Raw genomic sequence first — 26446 nt, forward strand, 5'->3', positions numbered from 1 at the left:
TGCTAAATCCTGCGTACCAGCAATATACACAAGCTCAGAATGGGGAACACAGCAGGTTTGGCGTAAAAAATTCATTTTCCCTCACTGATGACTCATGACATGATATCACCAACATATCTGGTGAATCGCTTAGGAGACACAAAAACAGCGAAAAATAGCTTATGGATAAATAGAAGGGAACTACCTTTTCTATCAGGAATGATGGTCTATAGTTAAAATAGCAGCTGATGGTGTGGCTCTCAGAATTTGCAAGGAAAACCTTTGTAGAGCAAACATAGGAGCAGATGGCACAGAGCTTCAGGATGAATTATTACTAGCTGTAAAGCGCATCTCCAAGTTCTTGAAATAAATTTTGCTACCTAATAACAATCAATCTCCTTAAAAATCTAAGTTTGCAGATCATGCACAGCTCAAAGGTGGACATGTTTTCTGAGAAAAACACAAGCTAAAATTTACTCTGCCCCAGTAGCATTGCCTCCTATTCTCTTAGCCCCTTCCAATACTATGTCAATCATGTAACATCACCTTACTGATCTACTAATTAGCACCGATTCAATAGATCTGTTTCACAAGAAAATAAGTCAATCATGTCCAAACTTATAACTCAAGGTTAAGGGATTCTTAAGATAGTTTAAGAGGAACAGCGCTGGAGTTCCAAAGTATTCAGAAGACACCTACCCCCTTTCCACCTACAAAAAAAAAGCTCACTTTTTCGCCTTTCCTTCCATACCTATTTCTCTCCACCATCACCCCAAATGCAAAATTCTTTGCTTCACCACAGCCAAATAGCTAAACCTCAAATCATGTAAAAAACCATCTAATGTAAAGCTGAAAAACAGAAAGCTTACAAAGCAGCTCTGGCTATAATAAATTTGGTTTGACAGCAACAGCTATTGATAGACAGCAACAGTAAACCAGTGAATCATTTATTAGCTTAAGAAGAACACTAAGCTGTCGATGTTAGCTCAAGCAGAAATCAAATATGTCATCCAAAAATTAACAAGCACATTACTGCAAATTAATTGGTCTCTTTAGTATATCAGAAAGCATCACTCAATTCCTTCATTTGCCAAACACAACATCTACAAAAGCATATATTTTACTTCTTCAAAGCCGAATGGTAGGCCTAAAAACAGAAAACATACTCATACAACAGCTCAAATGAACTTCACCCGAAAACTCAAAGTTCAAGGGATAAAAAAGAACATAATTGGCAAAAAAGTAGCTTTTTTTCCCCAACTTTTATCTCAATCTAACAAGATGACAAGTGAAGATCTGAGAGGGTAATCTTGCAGCTTCAGATTTGAAGAAACAGGCGTCATCAAGAACATTGCTTCTGCACCATCGACAATTTTGGTTCTGCAAGCAATCAGATTTTGACCCGATATTGCCGCACTTGGGTACCCGATTTGAGTTTCTCCTACTACTACTACTACTACCCAATGGCTTTCGAACTGGATCTCCCACAACAAACCCGTTTGATGAAAGAAGTAGAAGAAGTAGTACAAGTGAGAAATGGGTACTAAGAGATTTAACAAGCATTTTCATGGACAAAAGAACAACAAAAAAGTTTGATTCTGCAGAATTTCTCTGGAAGATAAGCTATGGATTCCTCCAACAAGGGTTAAATTAGCTTTAGGCGGCTCTGAAAACTGAAAAATAATTTTTCGCAAGAAAATAAAGTTGGCCCATGCAGGTCTCGAACCTGCGACCTTCGCGTTATTAGCACGACGCTCTAACCAACTGAGCTAATGGGCCATTTGTTTTTCTTTTAGTAGTTATTTTATTTAATCAAATGTAAATCATGTAGTTCCATTTTGAAATTTTTATTGGAATCATATAAGAATTTCCATTACTTAAAAAATAACATGAAGCTAGAAATAAGATCAGATTATTAAAGATAGTGAATGAGATTGTAGCATTTGAAAAAATAAAATAGTAGTACGTAGTGTAACTATCCCATCTTTTACTTTTTTAAAGGGAATGTTTTATCACTTACTATTAACGTTAAATTGATTAGCTTGACACGAATAAAAATGCGAATAAATATTTTACCTGCTTAAAAATAACTTGTAACATTCTCATGAATAAGTTCAAATAAATGTGATAAAACAGACTATAATAAAAGATAAAAAAGATGGCAGCTAATTCAGATAGTGGGAAAAAGGATTAATAATTAGTAGCCTACTTAGCTATATATTTTATGGTAGGACACTGATTAGTCCACATTGTGAGGCTATGGGCCAAATCCAAGCCAATGATATTGCTCTACATCCTAATCCCTGTAATCCCATTTATTCACAAGTCAAAATTATATAAGCCATGCTAGGTTAATCAAATTGTTTTTAATTTGTATAGTGTTTTCTTGGTCTATACGCAATTGAGATGAGGAAGATTCAGTATAGCCTAAGAGAAAGAAGAAAAAAAATGTAGCGTAAGAAGATGAACAAACAAATGCACGACATGATGATACAGCACAAATAATCAAAGTAAAGACTCTGTCTAGCTCTGGTCTTTCATTTCATCTATAGAAAAACACTTCCAGGAAATAGATACAAAAATATATATTTTTTCCGATTCAATTTATTCGTTAATTTTGATTTAATACGAAAATTTAATAAAGTACAAAAAGCTTTTGAATCTTGTGGTTCTAAACTAAAGATATATAAAATGTATTAAAATCTTGTGATGTTAAATATATCACGTGAAGAATTAGAATTAAAGAATTGTCTAAAAAAAAGAAAGATGCATTTTTTTTAAATAGACTAAAAAGGAACGTAACAGAGAGTATATAAATATTGCACAAGGCTGCCCCGCCCTTTCATTCATGTTAAACCATAACTTTGAAATTCTCTCTTGCTTAAATATGTCATGGAAAAGGGCATTAATCATAAAAAAACAAAAAAGTATGCACATGACATATGATCTCAGGCTTACAGTAAATACCTGAATTAATCATGCTGAAACTTCTATATAAACTCGAGGTTAAGAATTTGACTTTCCATGTATACACTAGGCTATATATTAGATTTTTCAAATAGCCTAGTTTCTTTAATCAATAAATAAATTAATGAATTAAACGATGCTTCAAGGTTCAGGGGCATCGTTCATGTTTGGCTTGGCAGTTGGGTCGATCCCAATGATGTCAATGGCCGTGTTTGGTTCTGCTAATTGCTTCGAAAAGCCGAGACCACCGCCAACGGGTGGTGTTGCTACTGGTGGAGGAGAAATTGCTTGTAGCAGTACTAGTACTAGTACAAGTACTGCTACTTCAAGATCAATTGGTAGTAGAAGAAGAATGGGTAATAATGTTGATGGTGGCAGGGGAAAAACTTGTCCCAGTGTTATGCTTGTCAAGGAAATACTTCCATCACTTGTCCTGCGCTAGTCGAGGTGCATGCAAGCTGGTCCAGACATCACAAAAAAATGAACGATGTGTGCTTAGTTTGTGTGGATTTCAATATGGATGTGTGTAGAATTCGTATAGGTCTTTGCGCTAGCTGTGATATATATGTGTCTGTTTGTTCTGGTTATGTGCTTTAGTCTTGACTTGTGATCTAGCTTAGCACATGTAACTTACTTTTAATTTGGTTGTATATACATTTACTTAATATTCTTGTTAAACGAGTTATGTGCACGATCTAGTCTTTCCCTACTTGAATTCTTGGAGTCAAATTTAATCATGAATAAAATAACTGGCTCAAACTTAGGTGAATTACAACTAATACATCTAAAGGTTTGAACCCCAACTACCTTGGTATTTTATTGAAGATGTAAATGAATATAGAGTAAACTTGTCAATACATGCATTTAATTTGGAATATATCCCTTTGAGCATTAGTTCATCAAATTTTAAGCATTAGTTACTTTCATGAGAGGTGTGATCTTTATATTGAAATGTTCCCTTTGAGTATGATGATCTATTCATGATAATCTCACTATTCCTTTTTGGTTAAGTTTATATGTGTAAATTGGCTTGTTCAATTATGTTTAAATCAAATATATATGGCCCATAGATACAAAAATCTATAAGCAGATTGAACATAAACTTTGACTTCATAAATCATGACCAAGATCATTCACAGAATTTAATTTTAAAATTGTTCATATATATATAGAGAGAGAATTGTATTTGACTTCCTCTCATTAGCTTATTCTAATTTTCACATTAAGATCTACTCGGTGAAAATTAATCAACTGGTCTTATACATCATGATGTAGGACAAAAATCTGAAACTTCTTACAAGTTCCTCTTTTTTGAATGTTCGTTGTATACACGTACGGATTCAGAGAATTTTACATTTAAGACGGAAATGATAATCTAATTACTTCCCTCTGTTTCATATTATTTGATCATTATATTAAAAATAGTTATTTCAATTTATTTATATAATTTGTGAAATCATTATATTTTTTTCATTCTATGTATTAAATAACTGCTCTCTCCGTTCACTTTTACTTATCACTTTAACAAGTCAAGAAAGGACCATTATTTTTTCCCTATTTTTTTAGCCTCAGCATTAATTATTTATTCTCCAAAAAACAACGCACTAGAACGCCCTTGTTGACGATCCTTTACTCCGACAGCATCTAGGGTTCAAGTTCTCGCCTCTGACCCCGGAGAACACAGGGTCAAGCCAAGCCTTCGAGAGAAAAAAAAGACTCTTAGACTCACTCAAAAATTATTTTTCAAGACCTAATACTAAATATCAATTAATATGCGATAGTGTGATAAAATAGACACGTGAATTATTATTTTCTTAATGAATATGCCAAATAAAAGTGAACGGAGGAAGTACACATTAAGTAGTGGTAGACAAATTTAGAATTTCAAAAAATTACTAATATAATTAATTTAGTAAAATACACCTCTAAATTAAAGTTTTCTTAAAAAATATGACAAGTCAATTTGGCCAAATAATATGAAACAAAGAAATACTTTGTCAAGAATAATTGAGGTCAAAGTAAACTAATTAACAATAGCGTGTCTTAGATTAATACAAAGGACAAGCATAATTCGTATATTGAATATTCCACCAAACAACCAAAACTATACAAGAAACCCCACCCCCACACTGTTTAAGACTTATAACGTCTATTAATTTCACATCAAAGTATAAGTTCTAGAATTTTGACTTGATAAAAGTCGTGATGAACTTGGCTTCGTCGAAATTGTTTCATTAATTAAGCCTAATCCCCTCTTTTTCATCATATATAACAAGGTGAAAAAAATGATCAATTCTAATTAAGTATCCAAAATATATCTTACAACTCAAGTGAGAAAAAAAGAGAAGAAAGAGAGAAAATGGTTAGGCTTTCTGTTACGGAAAATGGTACAGGCATTGCATTTCAGGATTCTGGGCTAACAATATTCATGGTTGGCATGATAGCTGCTTCAATCTCGATGATGTCGATAGTTATATTTGCTTGTGCCAAATCCTCTACGAAACGAAAGAATAAGAATAATCCATATAGTGATTCCACTAAAATTGTTGTTAATGGTAAAAGTAATAAAGCACAACAAAATCGTGCGACTTCAGCCCCCGTCCGTTCAGAGGGAGAAATATTAGTTAGTGCTGCAGAAATTGCAACAACTTTTGTAGATATTCCATCCACTGATGATGTTTGCAATACTAATAATGATGGCGGGAAAGATCCTCAATGTCATGGCGATACCACGAAACATAATGATAGTACCAAAAATAATGATGTTAATATCGATTGTACACATAATAATTATGTAAGTGGTGACAATAATAATAATATGGGTGGAGGTCATACTCATGCTAGCGCAAATACTACTACTAGTGGTGGAGGAGGTCATCATCATGGCGACACAAGTGGGACCACTAGTGGTGGTTGGAGCAGTGATCACGGTGGTAGTAGTTGGGGTGGCGGCGGTGGGGGTTTTAGTGGTGGTGATACTGGGGTTTTTAGTGGTGGAGGTTGGTGATAGATCACAAGTTATTTATATTTTGAAAGTTACTTATATTTTAGTACAATTCTACAAGTGTAAAAGCCAATTAAAAATTGTCATTTGTTTATTACTACTATAATTTGTTGTAATTTGCTCAAAATATTTTCATATGTTCTTTAAAGTTATTATTTATGTAATTACATGTATTTTCAGCAGTAGATTGAATAAAACTCGAAATTAATCTTCAAAATTGATATAAATAGACGCTTGAATAAGTCCTTGAACTTATTAAGACTAAACATATCTTATTGGTACAAGTGCGACTCACAATCATCCTGATTCAGTAATTTGATTTTTAAAGACAACTATATGTGAAGTTAGTTATAGATAAAGCTATTGTTGTAAACCATAATAAAAATTCAAATATTAAAATACGAGGAAAATGTTTATTGTTTCAAGTTGAAAGAGAATTTTACCTTCAAAGACAACATAGATAGACACTTAAAATTGACACCAACGATGAAAGAAATTTTAAGAAACTTGTAAACACTTAAGTTGACATATCACACATTTGAAATACACATATTGTGTACGTGAATGAACCAATATGGATTAAGTTGACACTTATTTTTAACTCAAATCAGCCTGCATTTTAGTTTGATTGCATTTTCATGGATTAAAATGAGTTAATAATAAATTAGTGATTATATATTAACTTCTCCAATTTAACAAGTAGGCATATCATATTCTTACTGATTATATTATTTGACACTGTTATAAACCAATACAACAACAACAACAACAACGAACCCAGTGTGATCCCACCATGTGGGGTCTGGGGAGGGTAGAGTGTACGCAGACCTAACCCCCACCTTAAAAGGTAGGGCGGCTGTTTCCGAAAGACCCTCGGCTTAAGAGAGAAGAACAAGGGAGGAGAAACAAGGAAAAACAAGACATAGGTCAGTAAAGCCAGGCATATAACAGACAATATAAAGATATAAATAATGAGAGCGATAAAGCGATAAAGTCAGGGTAGGAAAGATCGGGGATAAAGGGGCATTAACTACTATAGATAAAATAGGATACCCAAAGTAGACTGGGCCAACTAATATAAGCAGTAATCCCATGCAAAATCCTATGTTAAGACAAATGAGCGCGACTACGACTACTATGGAGAACCGATCGGCCACCTAGCCCACTATCTTAGTCTGAGTCCTCCATAGCCTCCTATCTAAGGTCATGTCCTCGGAGAGCTGCAACTGTGTCATATCATGTCTAATGACCTCTTCCCAATATTTCTTCGGCCTCCCTTTGCCCCTCCTGAAACCGTTCATAGCCAACCTCTCGCACCTCCGCACTGGAGCATCTGTGTCTCTCCTCTTGACATGCCCAAACCATCTCAGTCTCGCTTCCCGCATCTTGTCCTCCACCGATGCCACTCCTACCTTGTCTCGGATATCTTCATTCCTAATTCTATCCATCCTAGTGTGCCCACACATCCACCGCAGCATTCGCATTTCCGCGACTCTCATCTTCTGGACATGAAGTTTCTTGATTGGCCAACACTCCACCCCATACAATAGGGTCGGTCTAACCACCACTTTGTAGAACTTGCCTTTGAGTTTTGGTGGCACTTTCTTGTCACACAGCACTCCGGAGGCGAGCCTCCATTTCATCCACCCTGCACTGATGCGGTGTGAAACATCGTCGTCGATATCCCCATCTTCCTGTATAATAGACCCAAGGTATTTGAAGCTTCTTTTCTTTTGAATGGCCTGGGTACCAAGCCTCACTTCCCCGTCAGCCTCACGCGGCAGGCCACTGAAACTGCACTCCAAGTATTCTGTCTTGGTCCTACTCAATTTAAATCCTTTAGACTCCAACGTCTGTCTCCAGCCCTCCAACTTGTCGTTAACTCCGTTGTGAGTCTCGTCAATCAGGACTATGTCATCTGCGAACAACATACACCAAGGCACCTCACCTTGTATTTGTCTAGTCAATTGATCCATCACCAGGGCGAATAGAAACGGGCTAAGAGTCGATCCCTGGTGCAACCCCATCGTAACAGGAAAGTGCTCCGAGTCCCCCCCTACCGTCCTTACCCTGGTCTTAGCTCCATCATACATGTCTTTAATCGCTCTAATGTATGCCACAGGTAAACATTTCGCCTCCAAGCATCTCCGACACTGTTATAAACCAATAAAAAACTTAAATGTATAAAATAAAAATTTGCTAACCTCCTACATGAGTAGGTTCAAGAGATTTTAATTCATACATGTTTAAGTAAATAATAAATAAAATTAGTAGGGAAAAGAATCAATACGATGTCACACATCGTATTGGGGCAGGGTAGATGAAATGGAGGCTCGCTTCCGGTGTGCTATGTGACAAAAAGGTGTCACCACAACTTAAGGATAAGTTCTACAAAGTGGTGTTTAGACCGGCTATGTTATATGAGGTGGAGTATTGGCCAGTTAAGGTCTCTCACGTTCAAAAGATGAAAGTAGCCGAGATGAAAATGTTGAGATGGATGTGTGGGCATATCAGGAGCGACAGGATTAGAAATGAGGCTATTCGAGACAAGGTAGGAGTGGCCTCGGTGGAAGACAAGATATGGGAAATACGGCTGAAATGGTTTGGGCATATGAAGAGGAGAGACACAGATGCCCCAGTGCGGAGGTGTGAGAGGTTGGCCATGGATGGTTTCAGAAGAGGTAGGGGTAGGCCGAAAAAATATTGGGGAGAGGTAATTAGACAGGGCATGGGGCAGTTACAGCTTACCGAGGACATGACCTTAGATAGAAGGGTGTGGAGAACCCATATTAGTGTAGAAGACTAGTACATAGTCTTATTATTCTTCCGTATTAGTAGACACATTAGCGCACTATAATTTCTTGTGCTCTGACTTCTGTTATTATCTTTCTATTATTTTCTGTACTTTGATTACTCTATTTTATCTGTGTCGCTTTCGTTATTTGCGTTATTCGTTATTTGCTTTCACATAACGTTTTGAACTTCTTAGCTTTATCTGACATTTTTTATGCTTCTTTTGAGCCGAGGGTCTCTTGGAAACAACCTTCCTACCTTGGTAGGAGTAAGGTTTGCGTACACTTTACCCTCCCCAGACCCCACGTTGTGGGATTTCACTGGATGGTTGTTGTTGTTTTATAGTTTTCTGTCTCACGGCTTATTTCCTTTTTCCCTTTTAAACTATTTGTTTAATTTTTTTCATAAAAAATATTTATAAAATTAATTAATTAAAAGAGTATGCATTTATGCTTTTACTGAGCCGAGGGTCTCCAGGAAACAGCCGTCCTACCTTGGTAGGAGTAAGGTCTGCGTACATTCTACCCTCCCCAGACCCCATGTTGTGGGATTTCACTGGGTTGTTGTTGTTGTTGTTGTTGTAGTATAATGTTAGAAGACGAATTATAAAGCCACACCTAAGAGATTTTATTTTTAATAAATAAAATTAGAGAAATGTAGAAGGACACGCCACGAGGTTCATAACCATCTCATCGTATGACAGTTCATTCATCTAATCAATCAAAATTCTATATTCTCTCTTTCAAGTCTCATCCAAATTCTCAAATTTTACGAAAAGAAGATAAAACTATAGGATAAAAAAGAAATATATATATATTGATTGTGAGGTAAATTTAATTTAATAACCCACCAAATCGATGCTTAAATAATGGAGCCCCATCGTAATTCGGATTCTAACTTTTCTACTCGAGGAGAAGTTGATCCTTCTTCGACTTCTTTTTCTAGGGTTTCTAATCCACTTATTCAATCGGTAATTCTCTCTGCAATTCTTCATCTTTTACCATTTCTGAATTCGGATTGTTTTTTCCCTTGTTTTGTTGAATATGCTTTGCTGTTCGATTTGGTTTACTTTATCAGAAGAACCGTGATTTGTTTGAGCTGCTGTTTAATCAATTTTGACTGGTGCTAGGTTTTGGGTTTTGCTTCAACTGTATAAAGTTATTGTCTTTATTAGTAAAATTGTCGGTGTTTCAAAATTATTGATCTTGGTTAGTTGTTGAAATTATCTGAAGAAAATTGGGCTATTTTGCACCTCAAATCCCAGCCGAGACAAAAGCAATAGGTTATCTCTTTTCATCTGTTTTAGCCTTGTGTGAAGTAGCAGGTATCCCTGGAATTAGTTCAGGTGCGCGCAAGCTGGCCTAGATACTAAGGTTATAAAAGAAAATTGGTTATTTTAGGGATAGAATTGATGATCTTTCAGGAGTAAAAAAATGAGGATTTGTTATGTTAAATCATTCTTATGGAGATTTGCCTTTATAAAAATTAGAAAATACAGTAATATAGACAATGAGATTTCTCCGGAGAAGTTATAGTTTTGAGGTCTTAATTTATTCAAAGTAAATAATCAAGGATTTTTTAGGGGTATCTGTGGAGAGTAAACTGGCAGTTAAAGTGCGGTGTTAAGTAGTCATCATCTCAATTAGTCATTTTACAAACAAAGAAAAGATGAAGTTACTTTGTTTCTCTTTTTTTTTTTTGTTCGGGTGAGGTGGGTGGGGGTAGTTTCAGACTTTCAGGGTGATTAAAAACTTTAAAATCAGAAGTATAGATGATAACTGAGACTCATAAGAAGTAAAAGTAGTTGCTGATGATGATGATGAATCCCTTTCTGCTACAACTTAGCTGTCTCTCATCAATGGTAGGAGAAGTGACTTTCTAGTTTGTTTTTGTAATCACGAAAGGAAGTTCAATGGATCTCAGTTCATATAAGATCAACTGTATGTAAGTATGCATCTTCAAAAGTTCTCTAAAACCTTAATATGATCTGTTTTCGAGATTTCACTTGCTTTTCAGTTTTTCCTGTGACTGATTCCATGCAAACACAGATACACAATTTATATATTATTTTACCTGTGCATTGACAACCCAATCTACTTTGGGGTTAAGGTACAGCTACTTTTGTTTTTTTTTTTGTATTTAGCTTCTCCATTATCTAATGCTTGTATGCAACTGAAATTAGATAGAAAAAATTCAAGAATCTAATGTCATACCTCACCGTTTAAAAGGCCAATAATGCATGTAAATAGTTCTATTGTAGGAATCCTCACATAACCTTGTTTTCTCATCTAATATCCATTTAGAAACATCATTGACATCTGCAAATCAATGTTTCACATGCATGCTCAATTCTTCCATATGAAGTTGTATACTTGAGGTCCTTCCTTCCACTCTGTTCAGGATACATTACACTGCTCTGCCGCTTTGCTTGACTAGATTCTTGTGGTCAAATTGAATAATTTATATTTAGAATGCTCATCTATAGCTGCTGGTCTGTGTATGATAACTTTTCCCACCTTAAGAAAAGAGCGTCTTTTACTGTTTAATGAACACTCCCGCTCTTTGAACTCAAAGTATGTAGTTGAGAATTTTTTCTTCGCCAAAAAGCAAGTGAATAGTCGTGTGTTGGAAGTTTTAGTTATATGCTGGTAGTTACTCTTGTCTCTTCATTGGCCTGTCCCATTTCAAATTGTCCAGATATCTTTCTTTTGTTGGGGGAAGTAGAGATATTTGCCAATTTTTATTTGTTACTTGTTCTAATGTTATCCTGTTAATTATTTTTTCATGTAGGTAGAAAGTTTCAGTATTTTGTAAGTGCAAGCAAAATTTTAAAGTTTGACATGAGAATACACACTTACCATGTTTTTTTGGTGATAGGACTGTAGTAAGTTTGGAGATAACAGAGGCCTGGATGATTTTGTGCCAGTCATAGGTTCAAACATTGTAAAAACGGGTAAGCATGAAGAATATAACAGAGAAGCTGTACACCTAAGGAATGAAATTCCCGAGAACACAAGTTCTATGAGTCGTCTAGATACTCAAGCAGAGGAACTTTTCAGTAAACAGTCATTTCAAGACACTCGAGAAGCTAGTGAGAGGTATCATATGGACGGCTGGAAAGAGGAATTTGAAGAAGATTCTACAACCTTGAGACAGAAAAATAATTTGAGGTGTTCTGAGAAGATTATTAGCAGCAATTGGGATGAAAGAGGAAAGTGTGGTTCCGAATCATTTGGTCAAACTGCAGGTCACATAAACAACGAGAAGAGTTATATCATGGGCAAGCCAGTGGGTGGACGGCAAGAAACTGATCATGATTCACCTTTGAGCGCAAAAGAAAGCTTTGAGAAGGAGGGACACACAACTTATGGAATGGTTAAAGCTGAAGTCTCTAATGTTAATTTAATTCAACAGACTAATGAAACTGACGTAAAAAGAAATTTTCGGTACCAACAATTAACTGAAAGTATAGAATGTGAAACTCGGTCATCTCAAAATGTAGAAGAAAGTATGTGCCACCAAAATCAAGAAAAATATTTCTGCTACGATTCCCCACTTTTTGGTGAAACTGGGGCTTGGATACCTGTATCAGTTCCTCCAATGTCGGAGAGTGAGCATGATGAATGGAGTAGAGGCTTCTGCTCAAATGGGGGGTACCTCCCTGAAGGTGACACAGATTGGAATCAGTGCATGGGGGAAGACAAGGAGTTGACCATGTGGGATGTGGTTCTGGATATGTTGCTTGCAGCACGAGGAAAAGTGCATTCTCTTGCGTCTGGTGATATAGTAGGTAACATGTCGTGGATATCAAGCCATCTCATTGAGCAGGCTTGGAAAGAGATGGCTCAAACCCTCACAGAAGCTAATTTTGGTAATGCCCAGGAAATTCTTGAGTCAGATCCTCCCAAATGGTTGCCTGACAGTGTATCTTCCACTTGTATGTTATGTAATGTGCGGTTCCACCCTATCATGTGCAGCAGGCATCATTGTCGATTTTGTGGAGGATTATTTTGCAATGAATGTACTAAAGGAAGGAGTTTGCTCCCTGAAAAATTTCGCACTGGGGAACCGCAACGAGTATGTGATGTATGTTGTGTACGTCTTGAATCTGTGCAACCATACCTAATGGATCAAGTAAGCCGTGCTGCTCAGTTGCCAACCCATGACCTAACTGACTTGAGCACATTGAGATCCTGGGTAAACTTCCCGTGGGGACAGTCAATGGAATACGAAATTTATAAGGCCGCTAACACTATTCGGGGATATGAAAAGGTATGAAGTTCTACCTTTTATGTTAAATGTTCCATCTCTTGTATATCTACTTATTCATACTACTGAAGCAAACACTGATATCTCATCCCACAATATGTATATCTCCCTGCTATATACTTCAGTCTGATTTGAAAGAAACCAATTGCTGCATTATTGTACTATTTAACTTTCTAGCCTCTCATCCACCATTTGGAGTTCTAATGGTATGCATCTTATATGTAAAAAATAAGCAAAGCTTGGATCTCTTTTTTGAATAATTTCTTGATATCATATTATGATATATTGTCTGCCTGAAATATCCTGAACAAAAAATTTCAGATTGGTTTATTGAGTTCTGAGAAGAAAATTCCAGAAGCCATTCTACAAAATGCAAGAGGCCTTGCCATACTTACGGTCGTGAAAGTTGGAGTGATGGTAACCTACAACATCGGAACTGGATTGGTAATTGCACGTAGAGAAGATGGTTCGTGGTCTCCCCCCTCAGCCATTTCTTCTTTCGGTGTGGGATGGGGTGCTCAGGTGAATAAATTTACTTCTATATTTCGGCTAAATGTAGTTTGAGGATTATTCCTACCTGTATAGAGTGGTGCGGATATAGAGTATTCATATAGCCGGCAACTAATTTTGGATCGAGGATAATTGTCACTTTGCTCATCTGTATTGAGAGGCATTCGTCATTTTAGAAAGAAATAATATATCTGAGCATTGCATATGGCTCCCCATGGACAGTGGTTAATTGCCACATGTGAAATCTGTACCCATTGGCCTCTGGATGTTATCCATGATCATTGGTAACTAGGCAAATTCAAATACCATCTTGAGATGATTTGGGATGGGAAGGAGACCTCCTTTCATGATAATTTTGGTGCTTTGCAGTTCTGCACTGGGTTTCATATTAAGCCCTGGCCGTTTCTGTTTAGAGTTGAACATCGGAGAAAGATGTCTGTTCAGTAGTAATATACTATAGAGAATTATCAATTAGTTGAAAAGCTCCAGCTTTTCTGTTCTTTCTTTAGTGTAGTTTCTTCAAAGAGTGCCTAAAATTTTGTAAGGAGGTTAATTGAAACATCATATCTTTTCAGAGGAACTTGCCATCAGTTAATCATAAAACAGATTTTTATTTTGTAGGCTGGTGGAGAACTTACTGACTTCATTATTGTTCTGAGAACTACTGATGCTGTCAAGACTTTTGGTGGTGATGCGCATCTTTCAGTTGGAGCTGGTGTGAGTGCTGCTGCCGGGATCATTGGACGAACTGCTGAAGCTGATCTTCGTGCCGGTACTGGCGGCTATGCTGCTTGTTGTACATACAGCTGCAGTAAAGGTATCAAGTCCACTTTGTTTATAAGTCCACATATATTGTGCATGTTGTTCTTTGATTTGTATGTTCTGTTGTTGCAAGATAGAGTTGGCTTGTGTTGTATATCTGCTTTCTATATCAACACGATTGTAAATGGCCAGAAAATATTAATCTAATCATTCCACACTCTTGCCTGTGGAAAGAAGTTTGGAATAATCAAATATGAGAAAATTTGCTCATCAGAAAATAATTATGGGTTTGAACTAAAATAATTTATAGAATTTTTGTTGATGTTGATTTAACTTTAAAGAGTTTAGGAAATTAGTGAACCTCAAACCAATTTTCTTACTGTATTTATTAGAAGTTAAAGTTGATGCTTTTAGTAGCTCAGTTGGTTACCTGAGTTCTATTCCCCGCATTGTGATCTCCACCCCATCTCCCTTTCCCCTTCCCGTACCCCCAATTTTATTTTATTTTTTATTTTTTTTTAGAAAAAGTTGATGCTCTCTCTCTATGCCTAGTTATATCTTTATATCCATGTTTAAAGTGCAATTCTTTTTTTGGTACAGGTGCCTTCGTGGGGTGTTCTCTACAAGGGAGTATTGTGACTACCCGAACACGAGAAAACTCCAGATTTTATGGTAGCCAATCGATGAAAGCTTCAGAAATTCTCCTTGGCTCGTTGCCTAGGCCCCCTGCTGCAGCCGCCCTATATCGTGCACTCGCCGATTTATACCAGAACCTCTGAAGGTCGCATGCGTCTTAAAGTGTTGTACATAATGTTTGGGTTGGAAATTTGGAGTTTGATTACTGCTATTCTTTGTGAATTATGATCATATAGATATAGTGATTTGTACAGTCTGGCAGAAAGATAAAATTGTAATTGTTATCATGATCTTTGCTGGGAGAATACCCGAGCTCAAGAATCTAATTGGCAATTTGGAATTCAATTTGGAAATTGAAAAAATGGATGAAAAGAATTAGACAATGTTTAATCCAATTATTCTTGATAACCCCAATTCTAGATTTGTATTTGAAAGTTCTGCTTCCACATGTCAAAAATTTGTGGGACTTGTACTCTCTGGCAATACGAGCCTGTGACAAGTAAATTGACCTGCCTTTCTATTATCTGTAAAATCACTTGAAATGATAGCAAGATGTAGTAGAATACTTTCTACATTTTGTGTTCCTCCTAGTAACTTATAGATTAAAAATCGATGTTTTCATGGCGGTGTGGAACATGGATTAGCATTATGTGAGGACCCACTTAGGATTGCTATGTACTGAACTAGGGATCAAATATAAAGTGTTCTTTTCCATTCCTCCTGACCACTTATTTCTCTGAAACAGGAGATTTAAAGTCTTCCTCTTTTTTCCCTAGAAGTCAACGGTGTAACACCGTTGGGATACTTCAAATAAACTTGAATACATATACAATATACACACCGGTGCTAAAACCTTTTCTCAGGATATCATTAAAATTGTTCAACAACCTTTTCTCAGGATATTATTAAAATTGTTCAACCCTTTGAAATATCATTAAGATTCCTCCAATATTGCTTAATAGGCTCAGATTTCCATACATTCAAGAGTATTCACATAGGCAGTTACCTTGAATTGTCACATTAATCTTTGTGAGTATCATAACTTGGGCAAACCTGGTAGAGCCTACTCTTCAATAAAGCACTCTGTTTAGAAAGGAAATTTATGAGGGAAAAACAAGGAATTGAAAGATAGATTCTCGTTGGTCAACTCTAGCTACTGCTATATCGTGTGAACAATTACAACAGGGTAACTACAAAACATATTCGACACTAAAAGGTAAAAAGAATTAAAAGAAGAGGGGAGAATATAAGAGAAAATAGGATAACGTTCCCCCAACCCAATTGGGAAAAAGAAAGAAAAAAAAATGGCTCCACATGAGAGCCTATTCTTGGAAAAAACAAGAATAGGAAAACTAACTGCTGCTCCTACCCTGTATTTGTGACTTGTGGTTTTTCACCATACCAGAGTATCTTCACATTCGGAAGGGATGATCAACACAAGAAAGTTAAAAATGTCCAAGCTCTGCGACAATCATATAAGCATAGATTTTTACATCCTCTCACACTCCTATCTGCAATGCAGCACATGATGCACTAATCAGCCACTTTCAACAAACAAATACTTGAAACAAGCTTGACGAGAGAGAAAGAGGAAGGGAGGGGTTTTTACCTAGTGCTGGAGTTACCAAGTGTAAGCTCAAGATCATCACTGATGCACTCTTCATGAATTCTTTCTCCTTCCCATGGCTTTACTACACCCTTCATATTGCTGCCAAATGCAAACTCTGCTGAGATAACATCCGACATTGGCACATCAGCTGTTTGGTCCATACAAGGTCCAACTGCAGGTGAACATGTCCCACTTTGCCCAGGTGTCCACATTCGAGACCCTCCATTTGATAATGGTTCCTTAAATCCAAATGGATTTGATGAGACAAGGCTGAATGTGGGAGATGAAGGCCCATCCTGTGGAGTTTGAACACCAGAGAGCCATCCTGAATCTGGTGGGGTTTGGCGACCTGGACTAGGAGGGGTTGAGGATGGCAAGAAGGGATAGTGCTGCTGTATCCATGTAGAGTTGGCCGTTGGATTTTCCCAATTATCATTCATCCTAGGAGTACGTGCAGTGGGAGAGCTCAAAGGTGGAGTCACAGGAGCACTTATAGAAGCTCCAGGAATGCACAGATGATGGGAAAACTTAGACGAGGATGGTGATGAGCCAGATGACAGGTTCTTCAGCCAAGGAATAAGCGAGTTGGGATCAGAATTATTTTGGACATTGGCAACATAATGGGATGAGACCGGGCTAGGGATAGATGATGAAACTGGACTCGGATTATACGAAGCACCAGGGCTCAGTTGGTAAGACGAACAAGGGCTTACAGAAACAGAACCACCAATATCCATGCGTTCTACTGGCTTGCATCCCTGAAGAAGAGAACAAATGATAAGCAGCCACAAAGGGGCAAATCAAATAGTAATAGTGAACCCTTCCCCAGAACTATGCGACTATAGCAGAAAGAGAACTGACATTTGCAATGCCCTGACTTGAAAGATTATACGATTAAGGATGTCTCCAGATCTTTTTAAAGCTTAAAATTGTGCGCTTTACGTGACTTCAACTGCTTAAATTAGAGATGAAGTGTAACTTAGTTATTACTTATACCAGATATACATGAATGCTCCAACAAAAGAATGCAGCTTAGTGATTCACCAGTAACTTAGTAATATATCATCAGCACCAAAATCCCATGTCGAAATCAGAAGCTCTCGCTCTTGAAATGAGCATATAAATTTTGTTATGGAATGAGTACCTAAATCTATGTTCTTGTAAAGGTGCACATATTTGTATGCTGTAGGGAACCAAATTCCCACCACACTGACCAACCAACTTCTCTCTTAAAGGAAAAAAACATGTCGATAGATTGAGAGTACAATGCCCTGTTTGTGTTTGGTATCCACAGGATAGTTGATGCATCTAATAATTTGGCAAAGAAGCTAGCAACAATGTAATAACCTTTTATGATAACCAGTATCACAGAACGGTTAATACATTGGCGGCTACCAAGTCAAAACAGTAACTAAGAGAAACAATAATGAACGAAAACCAAAAAGCCATCAACATTTACTTGCAGAATTTCATACTTTTTTACAAATTTTAAAGAAATTTTCCAATTAAAGTCAATCAAAGAGTTTCAAACAGATGTAACTGTGGCTCAGCAATTAAAAGTAAGTTTGCTGTCCAAAGAAGCAACCAAGAAATTAAAGAACATAGTTGAAAAATCATTTGTCCCAAAAAGATAATCTTTTAAAACATGCCCATAACGGTGTCCCTCTAAGCAATGTCTTTAAACATTCAGTTTCATATAACAGTTATGCGGGACCCAAAATTTGCTATTTTTATCACAATTTTCCTCTACATCATACTCCACAAGCCACAGAGTCAACATATGAACCTACATCTTTCTAACTAATGCTTAATAAACAATTCAAATATTCAACTCTTTTCTTTTTTAATTCGGACAAGTCAAATATTCAAATCTTGCCCCTAAATCTAATAGATACATCTGTCAAACTAGAAATATTAAACCGAGACTTATGGATTATTAAATTGGAGATTTCAGTGAATTAGTTTTCCCCAAGACAAGATTTCCAGTAGCTTGAAATGGCTAACGAAGCAGTGCAAAAGCCACATTACCTGCAGCAAGATGAAGAGTATTCTCTTGGTCCAAAAAGAGCCAAGTCTATTTACATAAAGCGATCTTATATTTGACCGAAATATTTTGAAGTTACGTTTTGAAATTCCTAATGTAGTGTAATAGTTCTCCATAAGTTTAAAAGCATCTATCTGCCCAACCACATCTACTCTCGGCCTTTAAATTTCCTAATTTAAGCCCCACTCGACGCTTACTTGAAAAAATCCAAAATGCTTTTTGCCATCATCTTGCTTATTCTCAAATGGCTCTTTTTCAACTTTCAGCCATAGCAATCATGTTATGTTGGGTCCACCCTCTCATCCCATTGATTAAGACTTGGATAACATGACCACTAAGCCCTACATGTCTGATAAAAGCATCCAAATACACACATAACAATTGGACATAACTATATTTTGCCAAAACAAGCCATAGAAAACAGAGAATGATGGCACTACCAAAAATATTAGACAACTGTAACCCTACCATCCCAACACCTTTTGAGAAAGGGTGGCCATATCCAATGATAATGTCAACTATATGATTAAAGCACAAACCCAGCTTCTCCTAGCCCATCAACAATTTTTCTCCACATCACATCCAAAATTGATATCCCCACACGCTCTACAGCCTCAACTATAATTATGAAAATAAATATTGGAATAAAATAAAGATAAAGGAACCAACAACAATAATGGAACCAGAGGAGTTGATATCTTTTTGTTTCCTCATGTTGGTGGTTTAGTTCTGTCCAGCAAGGATTTAAATAGACCACACAAAAAATATTACTCCTTGTTTAAGTGAACCTATTTCCTTTTTAGTCTGCTCCAAAATGGAATGACACCTTCCTTTTGTTTTTAAAAGCAAACAACACAAAAGAACAATAAAGTCGACGCTTGAAGCGAAAAGCAAGAAGTGAAGCCCACACTTCTCTATAATGATCAAATTACAACTAAAATAACCAACTTCAGCACGCAGTACACAATATGCTTATGTTAAGCCAACTCCTCAAAGTTGATATTCATAGAACCCACTGCTTCTCGTTGGGATTACTTTGTGCGTCATATTTGAAGTGCACAATTTCACCTATTAAACCACAACCCCTCGTTTCTCATTGCTTTATGCTTTATGCAATGAAGTGATGATTTTTAATAAAACTGCCCCTTGTTTAAAAAAGGAAACAATTTAACTTAAACCTCTCAATTTACCCTTAACGACAAGCTTTCATAGCTACACAAATGCTATACATGTTCAAATCACACGTGTAAAAAGTTGTATAGTCACAAAAATATTATGTCAGGTTTAAAACTATGAAGTTTCAAAAGTCGTATAGCCACAAAAATGATATTTTGCATATGTAAGACCCAAATATTTCAAATTCTTTTATTTTAAAAACTCAATGCTCAGTCAAATAGGATCACAGAACAAGGAGTAATATTTCCCTTTTCTTAGATTTGGATTCCGATATTGATAAATCAAGGGGTTGTACTTTCGTAAATTAACTATTGAACCTTAAGATTAGATTTCTAAACTACCCTTCATAAAGAGACTGCAGATTCAGGATTTCCAAACTCAGGACTGCAAGCAATCCAAGGACTGGTAAAACCCTGGAATCAGCTGAAATGTCCATACAGCCCATCAAATTCGAAGGGAAAAAGTGGGACACTGGCAATACAGCAGGGGTAATATCGTCAAATTAGCATCTACGTGAAATGGTCAGACTTTCTGAAAGCTCTCTGACTATGCACAAAATACACGGAGCACAACAAATCTATGGAGGATTCGTCTTTTCAATCTTCTGCTTTTTCATCTAAATTTACGATGAAAATAGAACTAATTCACAAAATCCAAATGACTGAAGAAACAATCCGAATCTCTCATCACGTAAACGAAGCACTAATCTTCAAAGAAAAAAAAGTACTAGTAAGAAATCAGAAGATACTTTCTGCTTAATTCGCCTTTACTAATTGCAATTATTTGCAGAGAGAGTAGAGAAATGGCGATGTTTGAGGAAAAGTAGTTTACCTTTCTGTAAGTGGTTCCATCTTCTTCAACGATCCAACCAGCGTCTTTACACAGAGCTTTCAATACCTCGTTGTTGTCACAGTGTTTGGGGAGCTTATAGTTACCATACATCCTTAATCCGGCGAAGATCTTGGCGGCGATCGCCCTCCGGCGCCGCTCTCTCCGCTTATTGTTCTCTCTCTCCTTCCATGTCGGTAGCCTCGTGCCGGAAGTCATTACAACGCCGCCGATTGCTCCGCAATAGAAGACTTAAACCGGATTAAATTCTTCGACCGGTTTACTTCTGGACCGGGCTGGCAAAAACCTGGAAATAGAAATGATAAAACTTAAGACACTCTTTTTCAGCTAAATACGACAAGTTTCTCATCTAAATATGAGCAGATGAAGTTACATTTTTACCACTGAATATAAGGGGAACTACGAAATTACCACTGAGATTTTTTGTTAATCGATTAAAAATAAAGTCCTCTAAATGTGGGTGGTGCACGTGTTGAACCTTTTTACAGAAGTTTTAGGAGTCTTTGGTACACAAATAAAATTATTTTGAGATTATTATTCTGCTATACTAATTTATTTCACCTGAAAAATAAATTAAAATAATTTCAAGCTAAAGGAAAAAAAATTAGGCATTTTATAATTAAATTTAAATAAAAATTTATATTGATATATATTGAGATAAATTTATATCATCAACAAAACGCATTATTAGACAGTTGCTAGGAAATCGTCAAGAAAGGGATGTGAGGGCAAAACTGGAATTTCGGAAGGATGACCAAGTCAAAATTTAAAAAGGGTCTAAAACCAATTATTATGTTTCTGAATTTGGGGGTATGAAATCAACGCTTTTGAAAATTTTGGACTGAAAAGTACATATTCCAGCCTTAATTATAAAAGCAGATGTCCTTTCTGGGTCTTTTTTTTTTCTTTTTTCGTACTAATTAAGATAAGTGTTAGCGAGAATAGCTTCTACCTTATATTTTAGATTTATACAAACAGTCCACCTACAAAGGAAGATACCACGAAAAATATAAGGTGTAATACGTGGACAATTTTTAAAAATTATTGAGTAAATTTTTAAGCACTTAAATTACAATTGAGGTTAATACATATAATTTTTAAAAATATCATATTTTATATAGTTAATTTAATCACTTATAGATGTTTAAATGTCATATTTTATGTAGTTAACTTAACTATTTATAAATGCTTAAAAATACTCGTATTTTTTTTTCTAAATTTTAATTAGCAAATATCTAATAGAAACATTTTATAACATATTCACATGTTCAATTGAAATAAATAATATTTTCAATATCTAGATTAAATTTATTGACAAATTTATGAAACTGTCGATGTATTAAGCCAAAAAGCAATAGTGGTGGATTATGAAACAACATAACATTTTCAAAAACGTTTATCCTGTTTGCAAATTTTGTTACGTATAAAAGAACTTTAACGTCGATCCCTTATTAAATATACGAAAAATTATTTGCACCATTTTTTTAATGACAGTTCTTAAATTATCTCTTCGTTATTTTATTTGGCTATATTTCACCTTTAGAAGTATTTCGATGTATCTTTATTTTGCAGACCTTGTCAACGAGAAGAAGTTTTAGATAGTGACTAAAAAAGGATCATTTTGTGTAAATGTTATGATATACATGATAAAAATAGAGTTCATTGGTCACTTTTTGAAAATTATCTTTTAAAAATAAGCTATGTTATGAAGTATTAAAGGGTAGGGTAGTCCGGTACACTAAGGCTCTCGTTATGCACAGGGTTCGAAAAATTATGAAGTATTAAAATTTTACAAATATTCACCGTATAAAATTTAAAATTCTGTAGTAATGATTATTTTTCAACTATAGATAATAAATTTTATATCTCTATAATAATGATTATTTTTCAACTATGTTATAAGAGCTAAAAAGTAGCTACTTGTGAATTTAATTTGATATTCAGCTTGGCAAGCAAGCTACCTTGATCCGTCTTCGGCTTCGATTGGTTACTCTTAGAAGCTCCAACAAGCCCTAAAGTCTCTTGCCACAGGTGTAGAGTTAGTTGAACTAGTCCTGTGAATATGCGAAAATGTTATTTATGAATGGAAGCCAGACACAATTGCTTTAGCGAAAACTAAAATCGTGACTATGTGTTCATGCTTTCAAAAAAAACAATCATCTATACGAAGCTGCTTCATCGATGGGATAAAGTTGAGCCAAAAAGATCTAGAGATATCAATAATGGGCTTTCAACATAGTAGTTGGGTTTACCTTCCCCAAAGTGCAGGGACGTGGGTCTAAAAGTCCAGTCCAATAACAAATTTGAAAGCCTATTTTGGATTGATTTATTTATAGTGTTTTTATGTTAAATTAATTTTTAAATACTTTTTTAGTACTTGAATAAATAAAAAATTAAACTAAGATGATAAAATGAATCAAAAATCAAAAGTTAATTCAAACAGACTTTTGAGTCTAATTGGTGAGAGGAATATCTAACGTTACTAATAAAATAAATATTTACTGCAAATAAATAGATATATAAAAGATAAAATATTATTATTATTCAATGTTACACGACTTTCAACACATGAAATTTAATTTAGAGGGTGTAACTTAACAATATTTACAAAGTAAAACTTAAGCGATTCAAAATTATCCAACTATAAACAAATTTTGAACTAGATTTTTTGTTACGTCTTTTTTTTTTTTTTTTGCCAAACTCTATTCTAACCTTGGTTACACTGAGTGAAAGCTGTGACATGAAATGGTTGCAGTATATGTGGTCATTGTGTATGACTTAATTACATTTTAATTTAATCTTCACACATTTTAGTTAAAAAAATTATTTGATGTAGCTATTTCTACTTTGTTTTTGCTCTTTATAGTGATCACTTTTAAATAATTATAAAATCTGCATAGCCAAATTATGCAATTTTATTACATATATACACATATACACGATTTTGTATATCTAAAAATCCTATTCGTCCCAACCTCACTCGTTCGTCGCGTTTAATTATTCATTGAAAAATCGACATTACTTCGTGAGAGATCGTCATATATACACAATATACACTTTACATATAATTGACTTCCTATACAGTTGGCCAATGTTATGTGCTTGAAAACACATACATTAGATTCAGTCGGCTACATATACATTTAATGTCCTTACATACATACACATACATTCAACTTTTACTTTGAAAACACATATAGTTAATCAAACATACATCCAACTTTTATTTTAGAAACGGTTGAACCCATTAGTGACCCTGTAAAGTTGGCACCAACTTTCACTTAGATATCTTAACTAGATTTTGTTCATTTTAAATATCTTATGTCAGGGTTTACTGTGTCATTTTAACACTTTTTGTAAAAGTTTCAAGTGCATGGTTATATTCACTTCCAACATGGATTAAATGACCGGTTGAATTTTGCAAACTTATTTCTAATTGCCACATCATTATACACACAAAAAAAATTAAAAGAGAAAATAATAGCCAAAACACATGACAAAGTGTCCAATAAATCAATGACATGTGGATTTTTTTGCCCAAATAATTAAAAAAAAGGTTTTGACCAATTTTTTTTATAAAAAAGTTCTATTTTGCAGCCCCCCACCCTCATTACAGTCATCCTCCAGCTTTAACTCCATAAATGGAGTTCGAGCTTTTCGATTCAAGTTTGTTCTTCAATTGTCTCTTTAGTTATAGTAATCAAATTGAAAGAAAATGGATCATTTCATTGTTAATTTCATATATAAAGAAAATCAAAAATCTTAAAAGAGAAAAAATAATATTTCGGATTAGATGGTTTAAAGTAGAAATCAAAAAATTTATGTCCATGATTTTTGTGGCATAAAGTGTGTTCTTGATGAGCTTTTTCTTTTTTAAGAATTAATTATTGAGAAAATTACGCGGTATGACAAATTTTACTACTATATTACGCGTTTAGGGTATAGTTTAAAATAATTACGGCTCGCAACAAACATAACTATCTATTTATGCAGTATGACAAATCTCGCTTGCCAGATATAAAAATATATATATATCAGTTACCATTATACAATATTTTTTGACAAATATACATATACAATTCGGCTCTCTCTTCCCTCTCTCGATCTCGCTCACCTCTCTCCTCTCTCTCGCGCGCCTCTCTCCTCTCTCTCTCTCTTAATCTCGCTCGTCTCTCCTCCTCCCTCTCTCGATCTCGCTCGCATTTCTCCTCCTCCTCTCTCAATCTCGCTTGCGATATATATAAATACATATGTATATCAGTTACATATATATAATTTTTTGACAAATATACATATACAATTCGACAGATATACATATACAATTCACCTCTTGCTCGCCTCTCTCCTCCATCTTTCGATCTCCCTGGCCTCTCTCCTCTTCTCTCTCAATCTTGCTCGTCAGATATACAAATACATATGTATATCAATATTTGTATATTTCGGTATACAAATAATTTGTGGGTATAGCGTTTGTATAATTCACTACAATTTTTATATAATTCGCTACAAAGTTTTTATAATGACAAATTTATGTTTGTCATTATAAGTAATTAGGGAAACTATACCCATATGGAGTAATTATGCTTAAAATATTTGTCATATCTGAAAATTCCTTTTAATTATTCCATTGATATGATTATATACTCCATGTAATGAACTCAAAATGTATTTACTTTTATTTTCTTATCCATATATTTTCAGACAAAAAATTATTTACTTTTTGGGTTATTGTTAAAAGTGACATGAAAAAAAAATTAAATAATATTTTTTCAAAGAGATGGAAAGAATTTGAAAGTGCTGTTGAAGGAATTTAAGTTTGAAAAAATGGTACTAGAAGGTAATGGATGAATAGATAGGAAGAAGTAGAGAAAAATAAAATAAAATAAAATATTGATTAAATAAGCATTCATGTGCTAATTTCGAGTGTATTACACTCACCATGCCATGTCAGCGAAAAGTGTTAAAATGACATAGCAAATTTCAACATGAGGTATTTTAAATGAATAAATCTTAATTAAAACGTTTAAGTGAAAGTTGGTGTCAACTTTAGAAGGCTACTGATGTTCAACCTTGTAGAGACACATATGCATATACCCTTGAGCGTCAGACATACATACACTTAAAATCAAATACTATATCCATATTATTTCAATTAGAATTAAATTTTATATATGCATACAAATACAATATATTTTGCTAATTATTTTTTTTGTTCAATAATAGTTGTCTACTATTGACTTAGCACGAAGCTACAAATAATAAAAATAATTTTACCAAATTACCTTTATTAAATACAATTCATCTAAATATTAGAAATAAATAATATTTAATAGTAAAAATAAAATAAATATATTATAATAAATTATTTATTAATTTTATAAATTAGATAAATATTATAAAACATCCTAAAATAATATAATAAATAAATAAATACGAAAAGAGGATGTATGTTTTAGAAAAAAACATAACGCTAATGTGTCATTTATAAAAATTCCCCTTCAATTAATTACAAAGATCCCCGCGTAATGATGATGTCTTTTTGGGAAATAATGTCTACACGGTTTCGGAGGCCCCAAGAAATTCTAGTTAGCTTACCAAAGCAGTGGCGTCATCAAATATATACTTTTCATTTTCTTCATCCCCAAGTTAACAACACTCGCTAAAACAACAGACATAGTACGGTACACCAATCTACTTTATTCTTAATTCGGAGGTTTTGAGTTTGATTTTTTTTAAATATGAAGGCGCTTTTGTTAAAAAGTTAACTCTCTCTCATTTTTGTAACTATTAAGAACAAAGAAATCACAATTAAATAATAGTAATAATAATTTTACGTGAAAAGAATGAT

At 34.8% G+C, this 26446-nt stretch overlaps 4 protein-coding genes and 1 non-coding gene across 8 annotated transcripts; 3 read left to right on the forward strand and 2 right to left on the reverse strand.

Moving 5' to 3' along the window:
- Positions 1-1684: 1684 nt before the first annotated feature.
- On the reverse strand, positions 1685-1758 carry TRNAI-AAU (transfer RNA isoleucine (anticodon AAU)). The gene has a single exon. It is a non-coding gene; the product is annotated as a tRNA-Ile (tRNA).
- Positions 1759-2854: 1096 nt separating this feature from the next.
- Positions 2855-3619, forward strand: LOC129874811 (uncharacterized). The gene has a single exon (XM_055950176.1). The coding sequence runs from the start codon at positions 3083-3085 to the stop codon at positions 3386-3388; it is 306 nt and encodes a 101-aa protein (XP_055806151.1). The 5' UTR covers positions 2855-3082; the 3' UTR covers positions 3389-3619.
- Positions 3620-5128: 1509 nt separating this feature from the next.
- Positions 5129-6158, forward strand: LOC129874401 (abscisic acid and environmental stress-inducible protein-like). Its single transcript, XM_055949687.1, has one exon. The coding sequence runs from the start codon at positions 5306-5308 to the stop codon at positions 5951-5953; it is 648 nt and encodes a 215-aa protein (XP_055805662.1). The 5' UTR covers positions 5129-5305; the 3' UTR covers positions 5954-6158.
- Positions 6159-9453: 3295 nt separating this feature from the next.
- Positions 9454-15354, forward strand: LOC129875135 (uncharacterized). 3 transcript variants are annotated; one of them, XM_055950566.1, is made up of 5 exons: positions 9455-9713; positions 11621-13015; positions 13334-13534; positions 14144-14339; positions 14885-15354. In XM_055950566.1, the coding sequence occupies exons 1-5, from the start codon at positions 9612-9614 to the stop codon at positions 15061-15063; spliced, it is 2073 nt and encodes a 690-aa protein (XP_055806541.1). In that variant the 5' UTR covers positions 9455-9611; the 3' UTR covers positions 15064-15354. The 3 variants fall into 3 exon arrangements, with proteins under 3 accessions (XP_055806543.1, XP_055806541.1, XP_055806542.1); XM_055950567.1 differs by lacking the exon at positions 9455-9713 and adding an exon at positions 10507-10687; XM_055950568.1 differs by lacking the exon at positions 14885-15354 and having other exon boundaries at positions 9454-9713; positions 14129-14258.
- A 687-nt stretch (positions 15355-16041) lies between these two features.
- Positions 16042-20949, reverse strand: LOC129875136 (BES1/BZR1 homolog protein 4-like). 2 transcript variants are annotated; one of them, XM_055950569.1, is made up of 3 exons: positions 20581-20949; positions 16530-17287; positions 16042-16431 (listed from the first exon to the last, which is right to left on the reverse strand). In XM_055950569.1, exons 1-3 carry the CDS (start codon positions 20794-20796, stop codon positions 16428-16430), a joined length of 978 nt encoding a protein of 325 aa, XP_055806544.1. In that variant the 5' UTR covers positions 20797-20949; the 3' UTR covers positions 16042-16427. The 2 variants fall into 2 exon arrangements, with proteins under 2 accessions (XP_055806544.1, XP_055806545.1); XM_055950570.1 differs by lacking the exon at positions 16042-16431 and having other exon boundaries at positions 16526-17287.
- Positions 20950-26446: the final 5497 nt, after the last annotated feature.

The sequence above is a fragment of the Solanum dulcamara genome, chromosome 11 (genome assembly GCF_947179165.1).
Source record: "Solanum dulcamara chromosome 11, daSolDulc1.2, whole genome shotgun sequence".
NCBI classification, from domain to species: Eukaryota; Viridiplantae; Streptophyta; class Magnoliopsida; order Solanales; family Solanaceae; genus Solanum; species Solanum dulcamara.

Bases quoted from the DNA above. Each gene is read 5' to 3' on its own strand.
- LOC129874811 (XM_055950176.1), top strand. From the start codon at position 3,083: ATGCTTCAAGGTTCAGGGGCATCGTTCATGTTTGGCTTGGCAGTTGGG.
- LOC129874401 (XM_055949687.1), top strand. From the start codon at position 5,306: ATGGTTAGGCTTTCTGTTACGGAAAATGGTACAGGCATTGCATTTCAG.
- LOC129875135 (XM_055950566.1), top strand. From the start codon at position 9,612: ATGGAGCCCCATCGTAATTCGGATTCTAACTTTTCTACTCGAGGAGAA. The intron at 13,535-14,143 runs GTGAATAAATTT...TTTATTTTGTAG, and splicing joins GTGTGGGATGGGGTGCTCAG to GCTGGTGGAGAACTTACTGA. The intron at 14,340-14,884 runs GTATCAAGTCCA...TTTTTGGTACAG, and splicing joins TACATACAGCTGCAGTAAAG to GTGCCTTCGTGGGGTGTTCT.
- LOC129875136 (XM_055950569.1), bottom strand. From the start codon at position 20,796: ATGACTTCCGGCACGAGGCTACCGACATGGAAGGAGAGAGAGAACAAT. The intron at 17,288-20,580 runs GTAAACTACTTT...TCTCTTCTTCAG, and splicing joins ATGGAACCACTTACAGAAAG to GGATGCAAGCCAGTAGAACG.